We start from the raw sequence: 20,780 nt of genomic DNA on the forward strand, positions 1-20,780 counted from the left end.
TGATGCTCCTCCCCCACAACCTCAGGCCCAGTGTGGGGGTGCACTGTCCTCCTAAATTAACTACACCATTCAGATGAGTTGAGCCACTCCTCTCTCTCTCTCTGCTCTGGATTAGCCTCCTGGCTCTTCCTGCTCGCTGCTAACGGCCGCCACCGGCTCTATGAGGAGGCAGAGGTGGATGGAAGTGAATGGGAGGTGTTTAGGTGTAGCTCTGCACTGGATCAAAACCATTTGGTGAATTATACGGCAGAATACACAGCAGTACAATGTAAAGCAATGTGAATTGAGAGAAATTGACTCACTAGAGAAAGTCACACCTAAATGTATATTTTGGAGGCTTTAGTGTGAAAAAAAAGACATGATTTAAAAGCAAAATAGACACAAAACACAAAATTACATCAGGGTTTTGTCTAAACCGGCAGATTTTCCCCGTAAAATATAAAAGTGATGCCAGAAAACAATACCTCTGTTGGTCAGAAAGGGTTTAACGAGTCCAGAAATATGAAGATGGGGTCAGGTGTCTGGTCAGACGGCAGAGACAGCTTACAGAGAATAAATAGGGGATGGATGTCCGGTGGGTCTGCGGGGGACGAGTGGCAGGCAGCAGGCTGACACTGAGATTTCTGATCCTTTCCTTAACTCTCCTTTTTCTGGAGAGGAAGTAAAGAAACTCCGGATCTATTTGTTGTTGGAGGTGCAATATATGACTCGGCAGCTTAAAGACCTGAAGACACTTTTATTTTCAGCTTTGATCTAATGCAGGATTTTCACCTGAAAGTGGGCGGGGCTTAATTTAGACAGGAAGTGACGTTAGCGCGTCATGCTAACCCCTCTGACCCGTGCACGGACCACTCATTTCTCCCTGTAGTGTCTCTTCCTAATATAAATGAACTATAAGACGGCTGTATTATTATATGAGTGATACTTAATGAGACCCAGATGCTATTACAGCCCCCCCACATCTATAATCACATTCAGCCGTATGCATTCTGTACACACACACACACACACACATAATGAGACGCACTGACAGTTGTGTGTGTGCATTACTGTGTCTTGCTGTACAGACCTAATTGTGTGTTTTTTTGTGTGTGTGTGTGTGTGTGTGTGCAGGGAGGAAACGCCAACCTGCTGCTGCTGCTGAAGAAGAACAGTGAGGTAACACACACTTCCTGTCTCTAACTCGATAACAGCTGTTCACATGGAGACTGTGATCATCACATTCATCTGCATTTGTGTTTCCGCTGAGTCGGTGCAGCAGCGCTGAAGCACTCGTTATAGTTGTTGGTATTAGATATACAGTAATTAGCATTATTCTAAAAATGTAATCATACAAATAAGGTCTTGATTGATGAATAGAGATTGAACGGGACGTCAAAAAACAAGCGCAACAAACTTATAACAGGAAATAATACAAAACGATCTCATTACTGATATTCATCCAACAGAAAAAGATATGATTTAAATCGAGCCCAAGATTCAAATAAACAGGTACTTTAATTCTATTTTAATTATACTAGTATAACAAATATAAAGATGTGCAACGGAGTCTGGAGTAAAGAACTGCCTGGCAGACAAATATAGAACCATAGCAATGAAATATTTAAGTTCAAAGTCAGATTTCATTTTATTTTATCCTCTGTTTGACATTTTACCTTAACTTTCGTAAAGGATATATTTTTTAGTGGATATTTTCCTCTTATTTCTTATTATTCTTATTATATTTTTTAATTGCATTTTTTTTACTAAATATTTTTAGAAAGATTTTTTTTTTTTTTATTGCAATTTTTTTATCACACTCTCTTGAATGGATAAGGATAATGTATGTTTATTCAAATAAATATGTATTATTTAAATATTTTATATTGGACATTATCCTTTAACTCCTAATGTTTGTATAAAGATGTTATTTTATTTGATCTTTTATTTGTTCAGTCTTACTTTTAAATAATGCTTATGTTGCTTTACATACTTTATTACATTTTATACCTTTTGCTTTAATATATTTGTGTATAAATATATATTTAATTTATATTCTATTTAAATCTTAAGACACATTTTTATTATTATTTATCTTTTATTTAATGAATTAAAAAATAAAGCAACTCTCCCAAAACCCAGTTTCAGATTCCGATTGCCAAGTATTGAAGATAAGCATGCAACATGCTGGTTCTGTGCATGTTAATGATACATCCTCCCCTCTTTGGAGGACACCCTGCTGTCTTTATGTTTGATGCAGCAACACTTTCTGCTCGTTTCCTGGGTTCAAACCCTGTTACTGCAGCTCCTGGTGAACATTAATTGGAGCCTTTAGTGAGAGTAAACACTGCTGGCAGCTGGACGCTCGCCGGCCTCGTCTCTTTGTCAGAGTCTGAATGCAGAAAAGGTCACATCACTTTAACACATCGGGCTTTAACGCCGGCTCCGTCTGAAAGAGTCCACTGGAATAAATTCATATTAACACAAACCAGAGCGGCGGCTCGTTAAGGAAGAAGCTCTGCGGCCGGCCGTGCTGCATTCAAACAAGCAGGGACAGACAGACAGGGACAGAGAGAGACAGACAGGACAGAGAGAGACAGAGAGAGACAGACAGGGACAAAGAGAGACAGACAGCGACAGAGAGAAACAGACAGGGACAGACAGCGACAGAGAGAGACAGACAGGGACAGAGAGAGACAGACAGCGACAGAGAGAGACAGACAGCGACAGAGAGAGAGACAGACAGGGACAGAGAGAAACAGACAGGGACAGAGAGAGACAGACAGGGACAGAGAGAGACAGACAGAGAGAGACAGACAGCGACAGAGAGAGACAGACAGGGACAGAGAGAAACAGACAGAGACAGAGAGAAACAGACAGAGACAGACAGGGACAGACAGAGACAGACAGGGACAGAGAGAGAGACTGACAGGGTAAGCGAGAGAAAGACAGACAGACAGAGACAGACAGACAGAGTGAGACAGAGACAGACAGAGTGAGACAGAGACAGACAGACAGACAGAGTGAAACAGACAGAGACAGACAGACAGAGAGAGACAGAGACCGACCGACAGACAGACAGACAGACAGACAGACAGAGAGACAGACAGGGACAAAGAGAGACGGAGAGAGACAGACAGACATAAACAGACAGACAGACATAAACAGACAGACAGGGACAGAGAGAGACAGACAGCGACAGAGAGAAACAGACAGGGACAGAGAGAGACAGACAGGGACAGAGAGAGACAGACAGCGACAGACAGACAGACAGATGCATGTTTTCACTTCCTCTCCTGATGTGATTCTCTTCCCACAGCAGGTCCTGCACAGCGTCTCCAACCTGCACCTGCTGCTCAGCACTCTGCAGGTAAAGAGGACGCATTCTGCTCACATCACACGTCCACATTTATTTTTTTAAATGTGAGTTGGATTTTAAAACGCAAAATTAAACCCCTGGAAATCCGAGATACTTTTTGGGTCAGATTCCCAAAATGTTCCTCAAATATTCAAAGGAGACGCTCACAGAACGAAACTCAAATACTTAGACATTTCTGTTCACGATAGGCGTACCTCCGTATGATATTGGATAGTTCATTAACATCAAAACTGCATTTCTACGTCATCTTTATCTTTGTGCACACACATTTAAATCTATAGTTACTAAACGTGTAAAATAAATCTAGCGAAAGTAGAAAGTTCTATATTTTCCTTGAATTATATTAAAGTAGGGTATAAAGTGCCACAGAAAGTGCCTCAGATATGTACTTAAGTTACTGTTCTTTCACTTAGTCACAATCTGAATAAAAGACGTCTGCACCCTCTGCAAACATTACATATCAACATACACAGCAGACTTGCAACACCTCTGTTGAGTCCTCCAGATTGTACATGTACGCGATTTTCAGAAAGTCTTTAACAAATGATCCAAATGCAAAGTGGTCGGGACAACACAGTTCCAAAAGTGGTGGGGACATGCCTCTAGCATCCACAGGATAGATGAGATATGTAACCCGAGAGACTTCCAGGTGCATCACACCATGAGAGACAGTCAAAAGATGATGTGCCTGATGTGTCTGTGTCTGCAGGCGGTGGTGGTGCAGCAGGACAGCTTCATCGAGGACCAGCGGGCGGCCCTGAGCGAGCGCTCCTCCTCCTGCACCTCGCTGTCGCGGCCGTCCTCCCGCCCCAGCTCCCTGATCGAGCAGGAGAAGACGCGCAGCCTGGAGAAGCAGCGGCAGGAGCTGGCCTCCCTGCAGAGGCAGCAGGCCGCCCACAACGAGGAGAGGAGGAAGAGGGAGAGGGAGTGGGAGACGAGGGAGGAGCAGCTGGTGGAGAGGGAGGGGCTGCTGCACGGACAGGTGACTTTAGAGATGAATGCTCGATTCTGATTGGTCAATTTGGACATTTCAGAGGATGATAACACACTGTTGCTAAGTATGATCAAGCGAGAGAAGTTCTGTACCGTTGCAATAAATCCATGATCGCTGCTCCCCCCCACTGCAGGAGGAGGAGGTGCTGCAGCAGGAGAAGGATCTACAGGAGGAGAGGCAGGGTCTGCAGAGCAGGAAGGAGGAGTACCAGAGGGACCTGGAGAGGCTGAGGGACGCCCAGAGGAAACTGGAGAGAGACAGGGAGGCCGTGCAGCGGCAGATCGAGAAGATGGAGGAGGTCTGCCTGTCGGAGGTGAGGGGGGGGGGGTCTTTACAGATCCTGACGTCATCTGCTGCACCCTGCAGGAGGAGAGGCTCAGTGCCTTGCTCAGTGACACCTCAGCACCTGGAGCCTCTTGAGAGGGATTTTAAATAAAAAAAACACTGGAAATGATTTAATATATTTCAGAAAACATGGGAAAACTCACTAACTGGCTTCCATTTATTGACACTTAATATATGTATAAGAAAGGAATGATGTTATTTGTTCACTAGATCCTATTTACAGTTTGGAGGTTCAGTATTTTTATTTATTTTACTGCTTTTATTGATTGTTCTCTATACTATAGTTTGTCCTGTAACCAAATAATTGCTTAAAACTTGAAAAATGATAATAAAATATCCCATAATATAAATCAAATATACTAACACTAAATAAGTATTCATAAAATAATAACTTAAAAGATACAGATCTCATACATATTTGTAATTAAATAAAAAATAATGACAATAAAATAAAATGCAAATATACTTAAACTAATCAAATAATAAAATTTGATAATGATTATTAAAAAACAATACACAGATTCTGTAATTATTCACCAGCAGTTTTGGCAAAAAAAAAGAGCTGTGATTAAATAAAAATAGTCCAGTAATAAAATCAAATACTAATACTAATTTAATACTAAAATAAATCAATTAATAAATCAATTAATAAATCAATTAATAAATCAATTAATAAATCAATTAATAAATCAATTAAATGCACAAACTGTATAACGGCCCAGCAACAGATGCGAATAAAACATCTGAAATAACTCAAATTAATCCAATACTATAAACATTTAAATCCACACATTTCCTGCATGTCCTCCTCCAGATGTTTCTAACAGCCCCCCCTCTCCTCCAGAGGACTCCCTCCACAGCGTTGGATGATTCCCAGTTCCCCGGCGGCTCCCAGCCTCTGGAGCCGGACCCTCAGGAGCCGCTGCAGCCCCCCCGCTCCAAACCCAAAGGGAAAGGCCTGAACCCGTTCAGCTCGTCCTCCGGCAGCCTGAAGGGGAACGAGGCCAACCGGCAGATCTCCAAGAGCCTGCTGCAGCTGGCCAAGAACAAGAGCAGGGAGGGCAAGGAGAAGGACAAGAAGAAGAAGAAGGGCAAAGGGGGGGGTCCGCAGACGGCAGGTAGAGACTTTTATTATCCAGGAAGCAGCTGACTGTCACAGGTTATCGGGTTCATTGTTTTGCACATTTTAAAAATACTCAAATAAAACCGATTTGAAAAGAGGCAGAAAAACCCTCTGGGATTATTGGACGCCTCCCCCAAAATCTGAAGTAACCTGTCCCGTACGTCGAGCACTTATACAGGCATCTGCAAACATCAGACTGTTCCACCAGCTTTACAACACCTTCCAAATCCTCAACCAAATATACTTTCCCCCTCAATCATTACGTCCAAAAATGTAATATTTCATGCAAGAAAAACGACGGGATTTTTTCTCTTTTAAATCCACTGCTTTAGTTTCTTCTGAAAAGTCACATATTTTTGGGATTGGTTCGACGGCAGGTAGAGAAACAGCAGATTATTATTCAGGAAGTGAAGTTTAGAGGAGGACACATTTTTATTATTTGTTGTATTTTAATGTGTATCATTTCTTTAGCACAATTTAAAAACACACATATATGACCTCTGTTCAGCGTGCAGGAAGAGGCAGAACACCACTTGATTTAACAACTCCACAGAAATAGTGATAACATGCACACTTTTATAGCTGATGCAAGATCAACTTACAAACAATTCTATAAACTATAAAATGGTGGCAACATTTCAGAACAACTTCTGATAAAAACGACAATAAAATAACAAATATAAGAAAAGAAAATGAAATCAAATGTGAGTAAAGAGAAGCACATGTTCGAGGTGCAACATGTGAGAAAAGGAACAGGTGTGATCATGGGAGTGAACACAGGTTTATACATACCATCATCTGATAAATAACCGGTCTAAATATAGGTGTAGTATCAGAAAAATACAAGCATTTTGAGTCAAATGAAAGCAGTTTAGATCGAGTCACAACAGAAAGAGTACACTGACAGTTGTCCCACTTTCAGATTCAATAGATTAAACTTTATTGTACACACAGAGTACAAGTACTTCAGAAAGGTAGGGCCAAACAGCAGAAAGTGCAGAGTTTATTCAATGTGACGGATACAAACTAACTCAATGTGTTTGATGCACCAATACATCAAATGAAAAACTCAATCAAGGCCGTCCAGAAGCTCAGCTAAGAAGACGCTTGCTTTAGCGATGACTAGGGTCTGACAATAGGCGTGAGATAAAGAAGAACAAATGCAGCAAAGATAAACTGTTTACCATCAAGAGGTACAAATGTATGCCAGTCACAAGTCCATGCAAGTGATAGAAAACATACAAACAGTGAGAGTTAACAAATGCAATTCAAATAGAACACGGTAGAAGAACACGGAAAATACTCCCTCATTTGACGCACATTTAAATGTCAAATAATTGAGATTGAGATTCAAAGGCTACGCTCGAAGATACTTTTAGCGATGAAAATGTGGGCGTGAAATTAAAAAGGTTAGATCTTTTACTTCCGTTAGCTTTGACTTCACCATGACCTTATGAAAGTGCACTGATTTAATTGCAGTGTGTGTGTCTGTGGTGTCTGTGTTTAAAGAACAGTGCACATTGAGAGGACAGTACAAAAGACATTCAATATGAACCGCATAGACACACATCACATCAACACAGCTGAGCTCTGATACAAGCAGTGTGTGTGTTAGTGAGGAACAAGCTGACTCCTCTCTTCTCCTCCTCAGACCCTCTGCACCTCCCTGAGCCTCCTCTGGACGGAGAGATCTTCTTCTGCTAAGAGACAGTCCTTCTCCTCCTCCTCCTCCTCCTCATCATCATCACATCCCATCCAGGAGAATGTATTCCCACCAAGTGCAAACATCAGACTGCAGTCCCACCAGGCTCCAAGGCACCTTCTAAATCCTCTTCAAACTGTATTTTCTCCTGAATCATAACGGAGTGAAATTCAACTTTTCATGCAAGAAAGAAAAACGTTGAATAAATCCACTTCTAGCTTCTGGAAAGTCACATATTTGGGGGATTTGTTGGTCATTTGAACTTGGAATACATAAATTAAGCAACACAGAAGCGCAGACGTTACCAAATACCACTTGGATGGAGACATGATTCCCAACAAGCTCCATCCTTATCCTCCCTTATTGACCACAGACCAAATCTGCCCGGCAACAACGTCTACTCACCATTTAAGAGCAGATTTGACTGATTCTGCCTCCAGTTAGAGGGACAAATGAAGTTTAAATACCTCCAGTAATCCTCAATTAAGATGTCTCTCCCTCGGTCGTTTCAATTCCTTTGAATAATGGATATCTTCAAATGTGTCTCCTTCTGCAGACTTACAGTAATGAGAGGATTGAGACGTATCCCCCAGCATCTAACGGCTCAGTTCATAGAGGATAGGAGCCTGATCCTCTGCTTTATCGGCCAGTCAATGGGCTTTTAAGTCGATGACGAGCGGGGCTTCCTTTCATGTTTTAATTGCATGTCTCTGTGCAGGTAGCATACTGATAGCTCCCGTCTGCTAGCCTCACTCTCACTGCTCACGTTTTAAGGAGATGGAAGCTGTTTAAGCAGAGAAAAGGGGAAGCTAAAGACACCAAATGATGTTCAGAACATTTCAAATGAATCCGACCTCACGGTGATGTGAAGCACTTTGGTCCTAATACGTTTTAAGGTTGTTTTCTATTTGTTATCAGCGATCAGTCATCTTTGTATTCTGATTTAATCCAGGGCACTGACGCTCATGAAAAGATGCTCCTTCCTGTCAACGTTCAAACTAAAGCGAAGACCAGTAGCTTTTATGCAAAGTTCCAGAGGTCACCTGTCTTAATTGTTTAGCTTGATTGAAGCCCAGATCGAGGGCACCACACACTGCCTGCTGGACAGGTAGGAAGTTAAAATAAAGACCCTTCTCCCGGTGGTTCACAGAGCAGCGCCTCTTTTTGTCTCGTGTTTTAAGAGCTTGTTTGTGGACGATTTGACTTCATATGTCCGGGCTGTTTTATTATAGTGTGTCTTCTTGAGAGGCTGAAAGGGCCAGCCAATTAGCTGCTTCATGGCTTTTGTTTATGGCTTTGGTTTAATCCTGTCCGAGAAACAGAGGAATGGGCTCCTTTTGTGGGTGCGTTTTGTACGGTAGCCGACCCATGCATCCGTTACAACGACCCAAAACATTTCCATCGGAAGAAAAATGCTTCCTTTCCAAACGATACAAAACAAAAACACATGCAAATGAAGAAACATGTTCCCCAACCTCACCAAACATCACACACAGCATTTTGTATTTGTAGTGCTTTTAGTAAGCGCTGCTCTTATTTCCTCAAGTTGGTGGAGATGTTTCTTTGTTGATTTAGGAATATTTGTGTTTGATTGGAAACGTTTGGATCATTGGAGCACGTTTGCGCCTCTGAGCCACCGTAGTTTGACCACGAGGAAGCGCTGCACCCATGACTAAATCAAACATCTAGAAAGCATGAAACTATTTCAGTTTTCTGACATTTCCGCAAGTCATCGACATACGGAGAAAATGAGACAAGCGTGGGCTCTGTGATATTTTCCCCGAGGCGTTTGTAACCGACTGGCGAAACAAATAAGTTGTCAGGGACTGTAATTGGTTATTCAGTGAATCCAGTCAGAGAAAAGAAAGCCACAGGACAATCAGCAGACCCCCCCCCCCCTCCCTGCAGAGCCTTAAATCTTGAAGATTAAATGAAATGCACTAGCGTAGGACCCGCCGTTCCTCTGGACCGATGAGGAGAGCTTTTATACCTCTAGCTTTGAAACGACGAAGGAAATGTTTGTACCGTAAAAGTGGTTTCATTCCCAACACATGTAAAAAAATCATTCAAAAAGGGCGAAAATGTAAATATGATTTATGTATAAAACCAATCAAATGTAAAAAAAAAGTGTTTGTTTGTGATCTATCGCAGCATTTTGTAAGAATGTTTATTTATGTTTTATTCTCGCCCCAAAAGGCGGCGTGATGTAAAGTCATACTGCTCTCATAATAAAAAAATCATAACGGACATTTTGACTTTTATATTTGATCTCAACCACACATCTGTTAAAGAGTCCTCTCCTGCTGATGTTCAGGTGTATATCAGTATGTAGTGTCTCTACTTTAAAGAGTCCTCTCCTGCTGATGTTCAGGTGTATATCAGTATGTAGAGTCTCTACTTTAAAGAGTCCTCTCCTGCTGATGTTCAGGTGTATATCAGTATGTAGCGTCTCTACTTTAAAGAGTCCTCTCCTGCTGATGTTCAGGTGTATATCAGTATGTAGTGTCTCTACTTTAAAGAGTCCTCTCCTGCTGATGTTCAGGTGTATATCAGTATGTAGCGTCTCTACTTTAAAGAGTCCTCTCCTGCTGATGTTCAGGTGTATATCAGTATGTAGTGTCTCTACTTTAAAGAGTCCTCTCCTGCTGATGTTCAGGTGTATATCAGTATGTAGAGTCTCTACTTTAAAGAGTCCTCTCCTGCTGATGTTCAGGTGTATATCAGTATGTAACGTCTCTACTTTAAAGAGTCCTCTCCTGCTGATGTTCAGGTGTATATCAGTATGTAGTGTCTCTACTTTAAAGAGTCCTCTCCTGCTGATGTTCAGGTGTATATCAGTATGTAGTGTCTCTACTTTAAAGAGTCCTCTCCTGCTGATGTTCAGGTGTATATCAGTATGTAGAGTCTCTACTTTAAAGAGTCCTCTCCTGCTGATGTTCAGGTGTATATCAGTATGTAGAGTCTCTACTTTAAAGAGTCCTCTCCTGCTGATGTTCAGGTGTATATCAGTATGTAGTATCTCTCCTGGGACATGTCTCCATGCTTTAATGTTCAAAAAGCTCTTTATTTTTCTCATACTGCCTGTGCTGCGGCACCTCTTTCACCCTCTGTCTGAAACCAGAGCCCAGTCTGCTCTGTTTGGTTGGTCTGTGGTGATTGGTCAACCACTTAGAGATGTCCCGCCCCTTAGGCTATCATGTACAATGTGTTGGAGTCAGTGTTACATAGGGATGTCCCTTTGTTCCAGTAGGCGTTGAAGGCCGGGGAATTATTTTTATGAACACAAGACTTTAAAGTAAAATGTGAAAAAGGATTTACACAGAAGAAGTTAAAGAAACAGTAAAAAGGTTGTTTACTAAAGCAGTACAACACCTTTTTGTTTTGGTCTCGTCATTGCAATAAACGTTCTCATTAATCCACGTTTCAGTTTCCGAGGCAGGTGAATGTTTTGATTTGGTGTTTCCATTAGTGCTGCCAGAGGAAACGGCTGATAAAAGATCTGGATGTGTTGACAGCAGAGCAGAAACACAGCAGCAGCTCCGCCTCCTGATAAATGAAGAGCGGCTGTAATCTCCCCACGCTCTCCACGTCACACACAGTCTTTCTCCTCTCAGAAGCCTCCATCCTGACGGTGTCAACTTTCGTTTTTTCTTAACTGTAAGATCTTGCAAGACACACCGGCTTCATCAGCAGCCCATCTCTCCCCTTATCGATCGAGCCTCAGGATTTTTTTTTGCAGCAGTCTTCCTAAATGTTTCTCCATTCTGATCGTTCAACATAAAAACCCCCGGAGACAAAACAGCAGCCGATAAGAGCCCAACAGAAGTCAGTGTAGCTTGCGTTCAGTTCTGTTTACCGGAGCCAAACACTGTAAAAGTTATCCTATCTCTGGTTCAGATTATTCTGAAAGTTGTGCAGCAGCAAGCGAGATAGTCTCATGGTGATGAAGACAGGAAGGCTGCAAAACAACAAAAGTAAAACTGAGAGAAAGAGAGTCAATAAAATACTACATTTCAAATTCGAAGAAAAGTATTAAAGAGGCCCTGAACATCAGCAGGAGAGGACTCTTTAAAGTAGAGACGCTACATACTGATATACACCTGAACATCAGCAGGAGAGGACTCTTTAAAGTAGAGACGCTACATACTGATATACACCTGAACATCAGCAGGAGAGGACTCTTTAAAGTAGAGACAAGACACTACATACTGATATACACCTGAACATCAGCAGGAGAGGACTCTTTAAAGTAGAGACACTACATACTGATATACACCTGAACATCAGCAGGAGAGGACTCTTTAAAGTAGAGACACTACATACTGATATACACCTGAACATCAGCAGGAGAGGACTCTTTAAAGTAGAGACTCTACATACTGATATACACCTGAACATCAGCAGGAGAGGACTCTTTAAAGTAGAGACTCTACATACTGATATACACCTGAACATCAGCAGGAGAGGACTCTTTAAAGTAGAGACTCTACATACTGATATACACCTGAACATCAGCAGGAGAGGACTCTTTAAAGTAGAGACACTACATACTGATATACACCTGAACATCAGCAGGAGAGGACTCTTTAAAGTAGAGACTCTACATACTGATATACACCTGAACATCAGCAGGAGAGGACTCTTTAAAGTAGAGACTCCACATACTGATATACACCTGAACATCAGCAGGAGAGGACTCTTTAAAGTAGAGACACTACATACTGATATACACCTGAACATCAGCAGGAGAGGACTCTTTAAAGTAGAGACTACAGACTGATATACACCTGAACATCAGCAGGAGAGGACTCTTTAAAGTAGAGACACTACATACTGATATACACCTGAAGAGAGCAGAATAGGGCCTCTTTAAACCCTTGCACATAAGTCTGTAAGGCTTGTCTGAATAATGACTCATCAGACGTTCTGATTTATAATCTGCTGAAGATAAGAAACATCTGACATTGTTCAGCTAATTATTGTCCTATCATAATTGACTACATCCGTCTAATTAATAGATTTAAAGCAGCTTTAAATGGAGCCGGGATGTCAGTGACACGGTTCTAAATCAGTCAGCTTTATCAGAGTATCAGCACTTTCCAATCCTCTGATTTATAATAGCTGGAGCCATATTTCTCCTCCCCAGAAGAGGTCTGTCTGCAGCTCATTCACTCACAGGGCAGAACTCATCAGTGGGTCAGGGACGTTCAGCAGGAAATGACTGTGATAAGGACCATCAGCGAGCACACTCCAGAACATAAAATCAGTGGTGGAAGAAGCGCTCAGGTTCCTTACTGGAGTAAAAGAGGAGAGAGAACAATGTAGAAATACTCGTTTCAAAGAGCTCAACCCATAGCCGGTTTTAAACCTGCATTGATTGATTTTTGGCTGCAGCGTAATTATCGCCTTTGATTTTGATACGGCTACAGTGATAGCAAACAGTTGCCATAAAAATAGAGGCATAACAATTGTTTTTAGCAGCCTTGTTGTGTCTTTAAAAGCAGTTCAAATGCCACGCTCTACTGTTAGCCTGCTGTGTAAATGCAACACTAAAAATAAATCACAAACCGTGTGAGAAGAAACTACCTTTACTGCCTCTTTCTTTCCACATACAGGAGGGTTACTGTTCCTCAAAGTCACCTGCATTCACCCCTGTTTAAAGGATAACAGTTTTGTGTTTGCTTGTGAGAGGTTTTGCTTGGAGATGCTACACCAGCATGCTAGCAGCTAGTGGCTTGCATACCTGTTGCTAGTGACTAAGGTAAGCTAACAGAGCCAAGGGTGTTTCTAGAGAAATATAGCATGAAGCGCTAATGTCGTCCAAATTACAGCCCTGACCACTTTCCGGTGAAAATCCTGCATCAGAGCGAAGCGGGAAATAATAGTGTCATGTCTTAAAGATGCTGAGTCATATATTGCACCTCAAACAACAAATAAATCCAGAGGTTTCTTTACTTCCTCTCCAGAAAAAACGGAGAGTAAAAGAAAGGATGTAATTCAGAAGTTGAAGTTTCAGTGTCAGCCTGCTGCCTGCCACGCGTCCACCTTTGTATGAATGCTGACTTGTGTTGTCAAAGCCCTTTGAAGAGTCCATTCACCATTTAGATATATTCCTATGACTGTATATCAATACGCTGTCCCCTCCTCGGCCCAGGTTTGTCTGTCCTTTACTGCGCTCACACTCTGCTACCGTGGGGTTCAGCAGTTCTGTTCTTTTACAACAGTCAGGCTCCTTGTCCTTTTGTTCTTGGAAAACTTTGGTGTCCACGGACCTTTTTTGATTCAATTGAGGTCAAAAAACACATCAAAACTTGACCATTATTTTTATGGTCTGGGATAGATGCTCTGGGCTGTGACTGGGACTGTTGGGGACTGCTACTGAAACACAGATATTAAAACCTGCAAACGCTGTGTGTGTCATATAAAGAAGAAAATGAAACAGAAAAGGGAAACAAAAATGTCTTTCTCTTCACTATTGGAAGTCAAAAGTGTTGAGCAGAAAAGGTAAAAGAATATATTTGACTATCAGTGGCTTATACACATTTATTATATGGTACTACACTATATTACAGAGGCCCCATTATGCTCGAGAAGTTAGTGACATCATGATGTTACTCTCGCGCTTAAATACACCTGAACATCAGCAGGAGAGGACTCTTTAAAGTAGAGACACTACATACTGATATACACCTGAACATCAGCAGGAGAGGACTCTTTAAAGTAGAGACTCTACATACTGATATACACCTGAACATCAGCAGGAGAGGACTCTTTAAAGTAGAGACTCTACATACTGATATACACCTGAACATCAGCAGGAGAGGACTCTTTAAAGTAGAGACTCTACATACTGATATACACCTGAACATCAGCAGGAGAGGACTCTTTAAAGTAGAGACACTACATACTGATATACACCTGAACATCAGCAGGAGAGGACTCTTTAAAGTAGAGACTACATACTGATATACACCTGAACATCAGCAGGAGAGGACTCTTTAAAGTAGAGACACTACATACTGATATACACCTGAACATCAGCAGGAGAGGACTCTTTAAAGTAGATATGCTACATACTGATATACACCTGAACATCAGCAGGAGAGGACTCTTTAAAGTAGAGACTCTACATACTGATATACACCTGAACATCAGCAGGAGAGGACTCTTTAAAGTAGAGACTACATACTGATATACACCTGAACATCAGCAGAGAGGACTCTTTAAAGTAGAGACGCTATATACTGATATACACCTGAACATCAGCAGGAGAGGACTCTTTAAAGTAGGACTCTGGGAATGAGCAGGAGAGGACTCTTTAAAGTAGAGACACTACATACTGATATACACCTGAACATCAGCAGGAGAGGACTCTTTAAAGTAGGACTCTGGGAATGAGCAGGAGAGGCCTCTCTAACACCGTGAACACACTCTCAATTACTGAAAGTTAAAAGCACTAAAAGGGTGGCTTCAGTCTCTTCATGACCCTGGCAGGAGAGTACAGGACATGAATAATGAATAAAGGCGGCCGGGTTGACTCCCTCACCTCACACACTGCTTCCTTTTTTAGGATGAAAAGTTCAAGAACAAAGAGCAGAAGTTGTGGATCAGACGCAGGGCTCGTGTAACAGTGACTATGTCACAGCCGCGATGAACCGGACTCCATTCTCCCGGTGGATATTTACAGAATGCTGAGTAGATATTATTCCAGGAGGTTTGAGGGGGATCAGGGCTGCGGGCGGCATCTGTACCTTGCTGTGGAGCTGGGTTATGGCTGCTGCAGGGATGGAGGGCGGGCAGGGACGGTGCCGGGTCCTCCATCTTGCTCAGAGATGTAAGGATGATTTAGGAGGCCTGTCTTTTGCCGGGGTGTCGAGAGAGGGAGCGGGGCTGAGCAATCCTATTACTCCTACATGACCCTGCCTCCACACACACACATTCACACACTTTTTTTGGGTGCGTAGAAGGCTCACACACTGTTGAGAAAGCTACCGCCGCACTTCAAGACCACACTGTAGTCAAATCCAGCTGGAGAAGTGAGGCTACAAGAGATTTAAATACTGCTCTTATTGGATTACAATGATCCTAATAAAGATACTTAGTGATTGCAGCAGTGGTGGAGCAAAAGGAAACTCTGCATGACTTCTCATTGACTGACTTTTCCACTCACCGGGATGACTTTGACATTTGTGGGTTTTGCATCACCCTGGTTCCCTCAACAAAAAGCCTAAATTAATTTTCGATTTCTGCAGCAAATTAGATCTGTGGAAAACAAAATGATATCTAACAACTGTCCTTTTTCAGTGGTCAAAAGTTCATGACTGAAAGCACCTTGTATGCATGACTGCAATTTCTACAGGTAGGACAAAATGTGAAAACCTGTTCAGGTGTATATCAGTATGTGGTGTCTCTACTTTAAAGAGTCCTCTCCTGCTGATGTTCAGGTGTATATCAGTATGTAGAGTCTCTACTTTAAAGAGTCCTCTCCTGCTGATGTTCAGGTGTATATCAGTATGTAGAGTCTCTACTTTAAAGAGTCCTCTCCTGCTGATGTTCAGGTGTATATCAGTATGTAGTGTCTCTACTTTAAAGAGTCCTCTCCTGCTGATGTTCAGGTGTATATCAGTATGTAGAGTCTCTACTTTAAAGAGTCCTCTCCTGCTGATGTTCAGGTGTATATCAGTCTGTAGAGTCTCTACTTTAAAGAGTCCTCTCCTGCTGATGTTCAGGTGTATATCAGTATGTAGTGTCTCTACTTTAAAGAGTCCTCTCCTGCTGATGTTCAGGTGTATATCAGTATGTAGAGTCTCTACTTTAAAGAGTCCTCTCCTGCTGATGTTCAGGTGTATATCAGTATGTAGTGTCTCTACTTTAAAGAGTCCTCTCCTGCTGATGTTCAGGTGTATATCAGTATGTAGAGTCTCTACTTTAAAGAGTCCTCTCCTGCTGATGTTCAGGTGTGTATCAGTATGTAGTGTCTCTACTTTAAAGAGTCCTCTCCTGCTGATGTTCAGGTGTATATCAGTATGTAGTGTCTCTACTTTAAAGAGTCCTCTCCTGCTGATGTTCAGGTGTATATCAGTATGTAGTGTCTCTACTTTAAAGAGTCCTCTCCTGCTGATGTTCAGGTGTATATCAGTATGTAGTGTCTCTACTTTAAAGAGTCCTCTCCTGCTGATGTTCAGGTGTATATCAGTATGTAGTGTCTCTACTTTAAAGAGTCCTCTCCTGCTGATGTTCAGGTGTATGTCAGTATGTAGTGTCTCTTTATGTTTCTCATACTTCCTGTGCTGCAGCTCCTCTTTTCACCCTTTGTCTGAAACCATAGCCCAGTCTGCCCTGATTGGTCAGCTGGCTGGCTGTGACGTGATTGGTCAACCGCTTACAGATGTCCCGCCCCTTAGCCTATCATGTACAATGTGGTGGAGCGCTAGCCATCAAGTATTACATAGTGATGTCACCCAGGAAGTAAAAAAAGCAGTCCAATGGAGGCGTTCCCGGAGGGGATGTTGAGAGGGAGGGAACACCGGGATTTTAGCTTTTGCAGACCATTTACATGCATGCAAACCTATATCACGCACCACAGGAGAGGGGAAACCCCAAAAAGCAGAATAAGGCCTCTTTAAATCATCCTTAAGATGGCATAACAACAGTCTGATTAAAGGACTTGTAGGGTCTCCCTCTATTAAGGTTTATCTTTGACTTTTTCCTTCAATGTCTGAGAAATGCTGGGGCTGATTTCCAGTGTCTACTTAATTATTGAAGGGCTTGCGTTTCTCTCTGTCTCGAGGAAAACAAGTGTTCAGTCTAATTCTTTCTGTGGTGAGGGGCGAACATCACTCAGGGCATTAAGTGTTATCCTTTCTGATAAGTGTAACTAGAATTTAGTTTAAAATGTTTGAGAGCCTTATCTAGGAAGTCTTTGCTTCTGAGGAGAGATACAAGATGCTACTTGTTTAAAATCAGGACAAAGAAAGTGGAAACAGTGTTATTAAGGCTCGTCCACAGAGGACAGTGTGATGCCGGCTTTTGTTTTCACTTCTCACATTACAGAGAAAGCAGAAACGATTTAAAACCACATAATTATAAACCCCTTTATGTGTCAAAGAAGCATTATTCTGGTGCAAATAGGACTACAGTGTCTCCTCCACAGCTCCTGATAATGCACATTAAAAGACTTCCGTTATCAGTAATGGTGGGTTACTTTTCTTCGGATAATATGCAGTTTTAAAACAGACCCACGAGCCTCTTCAAATGAAATGCATGTGGGTTTATGTGGATTACATCTAGCTGCTTATATCCAGGTAAGAACTTAAAGTAATCTCCTTCTTTCGAGGCCACATCTGCTGTCATTTTCTACCCATAATGCAGCAGTGTTATGTCGAAAAATGCTAAACTAGAGCACTGTTACACTCATGGGGACAGCCTCCACCCCCGCACATTTGTCAGACACTTATATAAAGCATGCCAGACTTGGATGTCTACACAAAGTCTCACAGTCACGCGTCTGAACATGGAAATGTGAGGACAAGTTCTCGTTGTCTGGGGGATTTCCTGTCTGTTCGATGGTGTAGCCTGTTGCCGAGTTACGGTTTGGAGATGGTCCAGATGACCCGAGTGCTGCTTATTGAGCTGTGATCAACATGTTTCCTGTGACACCTCTGGTCCCTGCAGGGGGGGGAGGCAGCAAAATGAAAACCTAGATTGGTTTTTACCATTGATTTTTCCCAAGACACAGCCAACTGTGGATTTGAAATGATGCTTTTTCATGGTTCTCCCTCTCCTGGAGTGTGTTATACAGTTTTTCAGTGCATGTAAATGGTCTGCAAAGGCTAAAATACCTTTGTTCCCGTCTGAGGGGGCTTCTCTCCATCACATTCCCCCCTGCCTGAAATGCCCAAGCCTCTACGAAGTGCTTAGGACGTTGAAACTGTTGTTCATTGTGGCCAGAAGTTGCCCCTACAACTTCAGTCTTAGTTTGTGACATCATTGGGCACAAAAACACTTTTTCACATTGAGAAAATCGTCTATAAATCGGCGTATTTTTTATATTATTAGCTAAATAAACTGCCCAGGACAGACACATATAACCCTTATTTCAATCATTAGGGTCAAAGAGTTGTAACATGCTCTAGCAGACAAATTCAGAGGTATTTTCCCTCTGAATTTATCTGAGCAGAGAGTGGGAGATCAGAAGTGGCGGTAAAGGGAAATAATCTCCAGGAAAAGTCAACTATCTAAAGAGCAACTATCATAGGATTGAACAGGGTCCCGCCTCCCAACGCTACATCCAGGTCTCTTAATACATCCATGGAAACGCCTCCATTGGACTCCTTTGTTTACTTCCTGAACAGAATTCATCACTATGTGACAATTCATACTGATATACACCTGAACATCAGCAGGAGAGGACTCTTTAAAGTAGAGACACTACATACTGATACACACCTGAACATCAGCAGGAGAGGACTCTTTAAAGTAGAGACACTACATACTGATATACACCTGAACATCAGCAGGAGAGGACTCTTTAAAGTAGAGACACTACATACTGACATACACCTGAACATCAGCAGGAGAGGACTCTTTAAAGTAGAGACACTACATACTGATATACACCTGAACATCAGCAGGAGAGGACTCTTTAAAGTAGAGACACTACATACTGACATACACCTGAACATCAGCAGGAGAGGACTCTTTAAAGTAGAGACACTACATACTGACATACACCTGAACATCAGCAGGAGAGGACTCTTTAAAGTAGAGACACTACATACTGATATACACCTGAACATCAGCAGGAGAGGACTCTTTAAAGTAGAGACTCTACATACTGACATACACCTGAACACCAGCAGGAGAGGACTCTTTAAAGTAGAGACTCTACATACTGACATGCACCTGAACATCAGCAGGAGAGGACTCTTTAAAGTAGAGACGCTACATACTGATATACACCTGAACATCAGCAGGAGAGGACTCTTTAAAGTAGAGACTCTACATACTGATATACACCTGAACATCAGCAGGAGAGGACTCTTTAAAGTAGAGACTCTACATACTGATATACACCTGAATATCAGCAGGAGAGGACTCTTTAAAGTAGAGACACTACATACTGATATACACCTGAACATCAGCAGGAGAGGACTCTTTAAAGTAGAGACACTACATACTGATATACACCTGAACATCAACAGGAGAGGACTCTTTAAAGTAGAGACACTACATACTGATATACACCTGAACATCAGCAGGAGAGGACTCTTTAAGTGAACTCTGAGTCCTTCCTCCTCTGTGTATAACCCACAGCAGATGCAGGAGGAACAGACAGGGGTAATGTACTGCTGTGGGTGGGGGCATCAGCTTAAGTGCACGCTGTATTTAGAACACTTTTTAACTTGCCGTCGGGGAGCAATGATTGCACCGGACAGCTCTTAATTTTACTCGACATGTAAGAGAGCATAAGGCGTGGTGGAGGTATAGCATTAATGGTCATAAAGATTTGAACCATAAAAGCCACTTGAACAGGCCGGCACGAGGTACTTACCGTGGTCAGTGTACTGCCTGCAGTGGAAGATGATCGACGGTGGAAATCAATTTAAATGTAAGCCATATTTAGAACACGCCACTTTTCTTTGCAGTTATATGGTCAGTTATGGGGGTGAAGCAACCAGACTGCTTTGACAATACCTTAAATTACTAACAGTCCATGGTTTGCGTGATTGTGGGACTTTGGTTAGTTCAGATTGAACAAAACCACACGATTACACAGCTAACGTTTTGAGAGGCGGCACTAGATCAGCAACTTCTCTGCTTTGTGAGAAAAAGTTACAGAGTTTTCCAATAGTGTCTGGTGGCTTTGAGGAGCACCTAGGAAACCACAGGATGATACTTTACTGTCAGTTCATGTCTGATGTTTTTCTTCCTTCACAGCAGCTTGATTTGCAACATCAACAAGGACAAATACCAAGAAAAGGTTCAAGGAAACAGACTGAAGGCAGCATGCTAAAGACCCTCTAACATACACTATAACCAAGCATTCAATTGAAGAATGACTGGTGCACAAAGGAGTGCTTCATGCTGACCTTATTAGTACTGTCGATTGATATAATTGCTTCAGTTCCCGGGCAGAAATGTTGATCGGACTGACAGGTAAAGTGCTGGAAATACTCTTAATTTAGGGTACAATTAAACAGATTTTCCTATGTTGCTTTACAGCCGTCTCAGTCCCAGGCAGTTCAGTACCTCAGGT

At 42.1% G+C, this 20,780-nt stretch overlaps 1 protein-coding gene across 6 annotated transcripts in view; it reads left to right on the plus strand.

Moving 5' to 3' along the window:
* The window catches only part of LOC134862884 (A-kinase anchor protein 13), a 110,938-nt gene extending 101,167 nt beyond the window's left edge, over positions 1–9,771 (plus strand). For 3 of the 6 annotated variants that reach the window (XM_063880985.1, XM_063880988.1, XM_063880986.1), the window contains exons 33-38: positions 1,114–1,158; positions 3,299–3,349; positions 4,068–4,340; positions 4,486–4,665; positions 5,512–5,815; positions 7,472–9,771. In XM_063880985.1, coding sequence (XP_063737055.1) covers positions 1,114–1,158; positions 3,299–3,349; positions 4,068–4,340; positions 4,486–4,665; positions 5,512–5,815; positions 7,472–7,524 — 906 coding nt within the window. In that variant the 3' untranslated portion in view covers positions 7,525–9,771. The remainder of the gene's footprint in view (positions 1–1,113; positions 1,159–3,298; positions 3,350–4,067; positions 4,341–4,485; positions 4,666–5,511; positions 5,816–7,471) is intronic. The other 3 variants (XM_063880989.1, XM_063880990.1, XM_063880987.1) reach the window with 2 other exon arrangements.
* The last annotated feature ends 11,009 nt before the right edge of the window (positions 9,772–20,780 follow it).

Source organism: Eleginops maclovinus, chromosome 4 (genome assembly GCF_036324505.1).
Source record: "Eleginops maclovinus isolate JMC-PN-2008 ecotype Puerto Natales chromosome 4, JC_Emac_rtc_rv5, whole genome shotgun sequence".
NCBI classification, from domain to species: domain Eukaryota; kingdom Metazoa; phylum Chordata; class Actinopteri; order Perciformes; family Eleginopidae; genus Eleginops; species Eleginops maclovinus.